General features: G+C 46.4%; 1 protein-coding gene across 1 annotated transcript; it reads right to left on the bottom strand.

Moving 5' to 3' along the window:
• Positions 1-1,632: 1,632 nt before the first annotated feature.
• On the bottom strand, positions 1,633-3,663 carry LOC107125129 (glycine N-acyltransferase-like protein 3). The gene is made up of 3 exons (XM_015428585.1): positions 3,586-3,663; positions 2,579-2,686; positions 1,633-1,869 (listed from the first exon to the last, which is right to left on the bottom strand). The coding sequence occupies exons 1-3, from the start codon at positions 3,661-3,663 to the stop codon at positions 1,633-1,635; spliced, it is 423 nt and encodes a 140-aa protein (XP_015284071.1).
• Positions 3,664-9,416: the final 5,753 nt, after the last annotated feature.

Here is a 9,416-nt window from a genome sequence, read left to right as displayed (position 1 = left end):
CCAGTAAATAAAACAAAAGGTTGATGTTGTTTCCCGATTTCTCTTACGTCTCCCTGTCTCTGGAAGTTCCTGTACAGGTTCACAGTTGAGTCTTGCCAGCTTAGCTGTCAGCTGGGTGTTCCCCTGACTCCCGCTTTGAAGCAGTCTCAGCTTTCAAAGGCGTCGCTGCATCTTTTCTTGCCAAGTCAAGCTTTTTCCTGCAAGCTTTCACTCCGGATGGCTTGATAAAGGCTGTTAAACCCCCCCCCCCCGAATTGCTGGGGTGTATCTTGAAGCAGGGTATAGCTTCGAAATCAAGAAGGAGCTTGTCCCACCATCATCCGTCGCCGCTTCTACCAGAACCGGATCTCCAAATAGAAGCAGAATCTTAAAAGCAGGTTTTTAAAAGGGAAAAACTCCATAAAAACCATAATAATTTAATAAAACTAAATCTTAATTCTCCTCTTTTTGAGCTAATTTTTCTAATTAGGGCAAGCCATCCAAACCTAGCCACCCGATGAGTAACTTCTGCTCACCTATCCAATTAAAAACTTCTTAAAAGGCAGATTCTTTGCCCATGAGAAAGAGGAAGTATCTTAGAGAAAGGGAAAGATTTGCAGATGTTATTATATGCCTTACAGTCAAATATTACGTGTTCTATAGACTCAATATCATCTGCACAACAGGGACATATCCTTTCTTCATAAGGAGTTTTATTAAATTTTCCTTCCAGGACTGTAGATGGGAGTACATCCCAGCGCATTAGTGTAAATGCTCTTCTGTAGTCCTGATTTGGGAATACCTTCCTATGACCAGTTAGTGAAATTTCACAGTGGGGAAAAACAAATGAAAGGAACCAATGTGTACTACTGAGAGGGAACTCTGGAAGCTGTTTTTGAGACATAAAATTCCATTTAAAAATTGAATCAGTTTGGAATAAAAGACTGTCACTTATCATACCCACAACTCTAATATCACTAAGATATAGTCTTGTCTCTTTCTGCTACAAAGTCTGTTTATTCTCTCGTTCTTTCCTAACTTTGACTCATTTATATCCCACCGTTCTCCCCAGTGGAGACCCAAACACTACCCCATGCTGACTCAGCATCTCACTGCCTTCAAGATCCATGCTTTCCTTCCTTTGAGAATTCTTGAAAATGCACCTCTTCTTCCCAGCTTTTAATCTTTGCCTCTCTTTCTCTCCCCCCACCTTTCCTAATCGAGATGAGAGCCATGCATAGACTTGGGCAGGGCTTGGTCTTTTTAACATAATTCACTGTACAGTATTTGACATTCCCTTTTGTGATGATAATGATTTTGTAATTTCTGTGGTCAAAGAGCCAATACTATTCTTTGTGCCCAAGCTGTGGACCTTTTATGGGTTACTGTTTCGAGTTGCCAATTCTGGGTTGGGGAATTCCTGGAGATATGGTGGTGGAACCTGGGGAGGGCGGGGCTTGGGGAGGGGAGGGACCTCAGCAGGATGTAAAGCCATTTTCCCCAGGGGGGACCTGAGATCAGCAGTACTTCTGGGAGAGCTCCAGGGCCCACCTGGAGGTTGACAACACCTCATAGTATATTCAACATTTTGTGATATTTTGGTTGGCCTTAATAAAAAGATTACTGTTTTTGCTGTTGCTTTTGGATTTTTTCCTACAGAATATGGATATCCTGAAAAGCCAAGGGTTGAACATTAAGGATTGCACAAGAAAACTGCTGTTGGGTCTTCCTATCCCCTTTCCCTGTAGGAAGTTGTCTGTTACCTAGTATATAGAAGGTTTGGGCCCAGTTGATAGCATCTGAGTCCTGCAACAGTGTCCGATACGCATCAAGATCATGATAAAATGCAGCATACATGTTGGTGTAAAAATCAGAGTCATCTTTGGAAACCTAAAAGAATGACATGACATTTGAAAGTGATGAACACAATAATCTTCCTGTGCTTTCTCAGGCTAGCCAGTTGTACCTATGAAACCTGAATGAATCCCCAATGTTTTCATCATCGGAACAGGTCAAAACAGCAGTGGGCTTAGGCCTGGTCTAAAAGTTACACTTACGATGTTCCTACTTGGTAATCGGATGTGTGGTACATGTACTGGTCCCATGTGTTGACTGTGTAATGACTAACTGATTTTGCCACACATCGAATCTTGCCTCCCCAATAAGGAAGGATGAGTCTGAGATGCCAGGGCCATAATATCACACATGGCTTTTAGGATTTGCTTTGCTTTCATTCACTAGCATGGGAGAGGAAACTGTTTATTCTGCCTGCCCTTGGGAGACCAAGAATCATATCAAACAAACACATACATTTAGGAGAAGGCAGTAATACACCTGTGAGAAGGTAATCCTAGGTTTCCCTAACGTGTGGGTGAAGTGTTTGGGAAAGGGTCAACATTCTGCATGCCTGCTCTCTCCCTAGCAACAATAGCTGACACTTCGTCTCTTTCCATTCAAGCCTGGCTTGATAGGAAAGAATCTTCCATATCACATTCCTTGATAGGAAAGAATCTTCCATATCACAACTCAGACACCATTTCTGATGTCTTTCCTCAAAAGACCACAAAGTAGTGCACAAACATTCTTTGAGGGCTGTTACCTCTCTGCATGGCCGAGTGAGGACAGCTTTGAACTTTGGCCATGAATCCACAAGCACTTCATGCCCAGCTGGGTTCCCACGGTTTATGTGCATGACTGCTCCATGGACCTGTCAAGAATCATAAGTGAGAATTGGTACTGAAGTGCAGAATGAGGGGGGACTCTGGTTGGAGTGGTTCTGTCAGACTCTGATGTCCTATGTTTCCTACTTGGTATTTGCCTATTTCTGACATGATATTTGCAAATAGTAGTAATATCAATAACGCATTGCTGTGTCCTCCCTGCACTGTCAAATTTAAAGTGTGCACCACCAATCATGGCTAGCCCCACTGGAGATATTGTGGCAACTTTGTTTAATTCTGGAAGTAGGTCTGGCTCTGCTCAGTAGGCAAATCAAATGGTGAATGATGGATGGATTTCTGAAATGAAAAAGAAAATCTGGTGGTATGTGCTACTCTAGAATTCCTTTCTCAGTGCTCACTTCCACACTCTGCATTCAAACTCCATGCTGAACCTCCAGGTTGTCTTTTATTGGTTGTGGTCCAGCCAACATGCATGGAAACCGGCACTTAGTCCTAAGGAATGACACATCCCATGATTTGCTTTTTGGCAGAAAGTTTTCTGGTGCACCACAAACTTGAGCACTCACCATGTGCACATGACTTCATAGATGGGGCCACTTTACACATGGCAAGGCATCAACCCCAGGTTTACCCCCAGGGTCTATATAGAAGGAACCTGCAGCCAATCCTAATTTTTGATGAGTAATGCACACATTTAAAGTACATGTTTTCCACACTAAAATTCTTAGATGTGCATCTGAAAAAAACTCAATCTATCAGTGCTGCCATTAATGCAGATATAGTATGTGGAGAATAGGAAACATATGAATGAGATGTTATCAGGAATCCAGCCCATGTCCCTGTCTCATAACCCAAAGAGCAGGGTCTGCATTTCTTTTGGGCAGAGCTAGTTCTAAAATAGCAAGAGGTCACAATTTAAGTTTACCGAAAGGGTCTGGGGAAGACATTTCCGCAAAATCCCTTCTAGCAGTTGCAACTTGGAAGGACAGGATAGGATCAGCATAGCTCAGGAGTTAGAGGCTGGTGGGAACCAACAGAATCAGGATGGGTCGTGGTAAGTACCTACGAGAGAGGAGGCAGATACACCATTTGTCCTCATCCCAAAACCTTTTTGAACCCTTGTGCCCACACACACATGCATGTGGGTGCAGCACCTGTGTCCCCAAAAGTAACAGTTAATCCCCTTCCAGATCAGTGCTTAAGATAGTCAAGATCATTTTGTTCTGGGTCAGCATCACCCATCACACCTATCGCCTATGGCTCACCTGTGGCTGACCTGTGGCTGCCTGAATCTTCCTGATGAGCAGCATAGATAAAGAATGATCAAAGCAGCAATATGGACCCACTCGGTCCACGTCTGATCCAGCCAGGTTTCTTTCGGGGAGTGCTCTGCTTGTGGATGTACTTTCATCCCAGAATAAATGAACGATTAACAGATTTGTTCCTTGGACTGCAGCCCGGGGCCTTGTGGGATGGGATCCAGATGATGCAGTATAACTGGCCAAGCAGCCCCTGAGTGAAGATGGGATGCATTTGCTCTTGCAAGGACTTGGGTTAGGGGAATCACCCGCAGCTGGCCCTGGCCTCTCCTGCTTGGAGCTGCTGAAAGGGAGAAGGGTGGTTGGAGGATGGGGGGGGGGCGGAGAGACCAGGCGCCTTCTGTTGTTGCTCGAGAGTTTCTCCAAGTGAACATGAGAATGATCCGCGGTCAGACCCAGTGATCCTTGAAAACTTTTTTTTTTTTTGCTTCAGAGTCAAAAAAACAACAACACCCTTTTACCAACTATGCTAGTGGAGAAGCATGTTCCAAGGCTGCTGACTGCGCAGGCCTTTGCTCTAGTGGGGTGGGATTAGTGAATCTCTTGGCTTAGGTCACTGGGTTGCTTTAGCAGATGTCCCTGACATCTCAGAGCTGAAAGTTGCTACAGTCGGGGCTGCTGAAGTGAAACTGTTCACTCTGGAAAACACTGGCCAGGTGCAAGTTCATGTCATCAGCTGGGTGTGTGATTCCTTCACCACCTCTCCAAAAGTACAAGTCTCCCAGTCCTTATTCAACCCAGTTTTAGGAAATTCACGGCACAAGTGGTACTGGGAATGCTGTGACAGGGGCAGCACCTCTTGCCCCAGTGGAGCTGGCTTTCATGCCCACCCCGTCCTTCCTCTTCCCCTTCCTCACCAGCCGTCTTGCCATCCTCCTTTCCTTCCTCCAGCTGTAATCTGAGGGACTCGGGTATCTTCAGGAAGTGCTGCCTAACCCTGCTTGTTAGAGGAAGGGTGGTGCTTCCTGAAGAGATCCGTGGCTTGCATCGCTAGCTGAGGAGAGGGAATGGAGGAGAGAGAGAAAATGGCCAAGAGCAGGCTAGAGACGACAGACTCTAAAAACGAAAGTCCTTCATCTTGCCGGATACGCATCACCCTTCGCTTCTATGCTGCTGCGCATCAGGCTTCTAATGATGGGCCAGGGCTAGTGCTGCAATTCAGGGTATCACTAAGTCACTCTCTAGAAACGTCTGTTTGTACCGGGTGTGCAGGTTTGCCTTCATGCACACCCTCCTCTCCTCAGCGCCCCCTTCCAGGCTAGCTAGGGGGAGTCCAGGCGCAGCGGCCTGGGGAGAAGCTTCTTTGACCTTTGTGTGTGGCTGTTTTCCCCTTCTAGGATGCTTGTCTGTTGGGAGCAGAGATCTTTCACCAGAGGAACTGGATGCTGGTCTCGTTGGATATGGGGTGCAAAGGAAGAATGGCCAGCAGATGGCCAGCAGATCCTTGCCACCCAACCTTTCCTGTCCCAGTCTCTGACCAAAAACCACACGCAGCTCTGTGAGCAATCTCACCCACCCACTCTTCGGTAGTCAGAATCAACGGTTACGTTTTGTACACTTGGTTTTTTCATAAAGTGTGGACATGTTGCTATTTTTCAGAGCACAGAAAGAGGTTGTTCATGTTATAGGGACTGAAGGAGAAGAAGAGGATGTAACATTCTCCGCAGGGTGTCTTCGACTTCCCTCCCTCCAGATGCTGAACTGCACCAACAATTCAGCGGCAACATCACACACACACACACACGCACATTTCTCATGTTGACTTGAGTGCTGGACAGCAGCTTCTGTGCCCATGGCTGGGGAAATGCTGTAGGGAGGCAGCCACTTATTCGCCTTAGGCAGGGGCCGTGGCTTCCTTTCCCTCAAATACTATGTGTGATGTGCTGCTACAACCTGAGAGGGATGTGATGTAAACAAATGTGGTCCTTTCCAGGTTTGGCATGTTTTGGTATTGCCGGAGCTGTGTTCAAAGCGTTCAGATCTGCTTGCAACACGACCCTAGAAACACTGGAAGTCTAGAAAATCAGCAAGTGGTCTGCACATCTGTATGTTTGTCCTTTTAAAGCTTGGTACTTTGGACAGTCGTGGTGCTTCTCTTGACTAGAAATGTATAACTAAGCAGGGCAGAGGCCAGATATACAAAGGTGGTGACTTCCTTCTTGCTTCTGCAGTAAGACTTTTCTTTAGCCAGAATCCCAGGGTCTGATGTGCTAGTCATGCTGCAGTGTGAAACCAATCCCATACTGTGCCAAATATTTGTTTCCTTTTGGACCCCGCATTTTGGGCCCTGCATGGAAGTCCCTCTAGCAATGCCCATCAGATTGATCCCAATGCAGGGCTCTGTCATGCTGTATTTTCCTATTTCTACTGGCGTAATTTCTCTCTGTCCCAGTTTTGCCAACTAAAGCTAGGGCAGGAATGGAAAATAATACCAAGCTTTGTTATGGGCATGCTGTTGCGGTGATCATTCGTACATGCAGGCATGCAAGTGAGTTATGATCTGTACATCTGCAAACCTGGTTTGTGTCTTATCCTTTTATGCAAGGAGCAAGAGCAGTAACAGACAGCATTCTTTCCCAAGCTGGGGCCAGGAAAATGCACTTCAAAAAAGGTGTAAATCAATTCAGAAAGATTTGAGGGGAAAGCTTTAAAGCTAATAGGATGGCTTAGAAAGTACCACCGGTAATTGTAGCACTTGGTTTCGGGGAGAGCAGTTTTTGTTTGAAGAGAAATAAAGATAAACAACTGGAAAAGGAAGCCTATGGGCAACAGAGCAGGGAAAGGCATTGCACTTTTCACTGGGTACTGGGAATGACTTTTAAATGATCTTCACCACTTACTTTTTTAATTAACATTTTGGATGGCTGATGGAATAGACCCGACAGGATCATCCCAGGGCTTTGATAGTGTGGCAATTGTATTTTTGCATCTCACTAACATGTATGTTCTCTTCTGCTATGAAAGTACAAGACAACGTTTCCAAAGAGGAATGAAATTTCTAAGTATTTTATTTGCGATAGGCTGCATTTTTCCTGAAGGAAGGGAATAGGCAAAACCTCTGCTTCTTATTCCAACATCCACTATTTATCTAGTTTTCTCCCCCTTACTCACCTGAGGTCCCTGGCTTTTACTTGCTGTACCTGCCCTCCCTCGCTAGCAGCACTCTGTTCTCACTTTCACATGGTACGTCTGTGGACAACAGCATACGCTGCCTTATTACTGGTATCGCTCCCGTCTTCGAGAGCCAAATCTGAAAACTGATCTTGCTTGCTAGCATCAGCCTGCACTTGGTTGTTTACCACGTTTTGCCCACCTGCATTGTCGGAATCCTGCCCTTCTGCAGTAGCCGCAAGCTGTCCTCTTCTGCTTGTACCAGACATGTGATTCTTGAATGTGACATTGTAGTACACCAAGTAGGCATCGTTGAACATGTAGAGGTTCTCATCGTTGGGATTATAATTCAAACTCTGCACAGTAGGCAGAGCTTTCTCTATGAAGATTTGCATATTGCCTTCCTGGGCTGTGTTAGTGTCATAATAGTAAAACACCTCCTCGTGTGTTGCATTCACTCTTCGGGTGGCATACAACACTCCACAGATCATGAAACTATTGGTGACTTGTGGCTTTGGCTGTGTGGTAGTCCAACGTCTTCCAGCTTTCAAGCTATTAGGGTCTACCTGCCTAATGACCATGTTTCCATTGGCCTTTGAAGAGCCGTAAATCATCCATAAGCCCTTTTCATCCCCTGCCATATCCATGTCCTGATATTTGACACCCTTGTAGGAGAAGATGTCATTAAAAGAAGCAGGATCATTGTCGTCTAACTCCTTGTGGAACAGCCGCATGGCGTTTGGGTCCATTTTGCACAGAGCTCTGCTGTTGTAACAGTTGTAAAAGAAAGAGCCGTTGTAGAAGATCACCCCAGCCCCTTGCCCACAGTTCTCGCACTCATCTTTCCTCCCTCTAAGACTGAACTCCATAATGGGAAAATACAGCATCATTTTTTTGTAGGAAGCATAGAGGCGGAATGTCTCCATTGTACGGTGGTCTTTGTTGGCTGGGAAAACCCAGTAATGGTCTTGTAATTTGGTCCCCAAGGCAAAATCTTTTCCCCAGGATCCTGCTTTGAAACCTGCCCCTTTCCAGTTCAGTTTCACAAGAACTGGTCCGTGAATGCTCTGTATTCCCTCATGTTGACAAGTACCTGTGAAGAGAGAAGGAGTGGGTTCATTCATTTAGACTATTGCTTTCCCACGGACCTGGGCCAGAAGATATAGGGCAGTCATCCCATGATGGCTGTTTGAAGAGTTCCTGAGCTTTCTTTGGCTGTGTTGTCCCTTCCTGTGCCATTCAGGCTAATCTTGAAAGCATCTTTAGAGAAATGCAGAATTAAAGTGGGGCTTTACAAGAAGAGGACTACAAGAGCTCCTGGGTGAAAGGAAACCCCGTTTCCCTTCTAGCCTCCAGCTTCCCCATTGGCCTCTAGCACCAGGATGCCTCCTCCCTCCTACCACTGCCAGCTCCAACTTACCTTCTTCCCCCAACTCGGTCTCACCTCCTTGCCACTGCCGCTTCCTCCTGGCTGCTGCCGCCGCCTCCTCCTTCCAGCTACCCCTGCCAGTCTGTCAGCTAGCTGCCATTGTCATTCCGGTTCCTGTGTAGTTTCCTTCACCACCACCCCTCTCATTCCTTGTTTACTTGAGTTATGTTATGTAGTCCGCGGAACTCGCCAAGGTTGTGCAGCTGGGTGTAGGAGGGAAGCTTCGCCTAGAATGTTTTGGGTATCTAGCATGTGAACTGAACCTGTGTTGACATTATAGAACTGTTGCGTTCCCATGCAATGGGCGCGAATTGTATGATCTATTCCCGCCAGCGGGAACTGGGCTCATTGGTCCTTACCTGGTTCAAATGTCTATATTATGCCTTCCCTGGTTACCTGTAGTTATTCCTAACAATGTCCTGTTCTGGTTAAACCAACGCTTTGAAATAAACCTTGCTTGCTTTTCAACGTGGAGTTATTTTGAATGCTTGGGATCCAACATTTTGTTAGGAATCCTCTTTCTCTATCGTCCCAATTCTGACGGCCGTCATGAGTGGGACTGAGGGGAACCCAACAACTACGGGGGCAACTCCGGTTTCGACCGCTCCGTTAGTCACCACGGCTGCCGAAGCACCGGTGACTAGTTCTGGACTGACAGGAGCAATCGGGGGAGCGATCCCACGAATGGACTATCTTCCGTGGCCGCCACCCACCCCAGGGAAATGGGGCCCAGACGAGGGAGATACGTATGATTGGTCCCGTTTTGATGCAAAAGGGACGAGAGAGACATTTTCCCATAGAGGCAGCGCACTCCGCGAAAGCCTGATTGAAAGGGGAATGTACCCAGACAAGGAATCCCGGAGATCGTGAAGGGCGTCCCGCCGGGACGAGGAGATA

The sequence above is a fragment of the Gekko japonicus genome, unplaced genomic scaffold (genome assembly GCF_001447785.1).
Source record: "Gekko japonicus isolate JY-2015 unplaced genomic scaffold, Gekko_japonicus_V1.1 scaffold7744, whole genome shotgun sequence".
NCBI classification, from domain to species: Eukaryota; Metazoa; Chordata; class Lepidosauria; order Squamata; family Gekkonidae; genus Gekko; species Gekko japonicus.
This window is presented reverse-complemented; position numbering and strand designations above follow the sequence as displayed.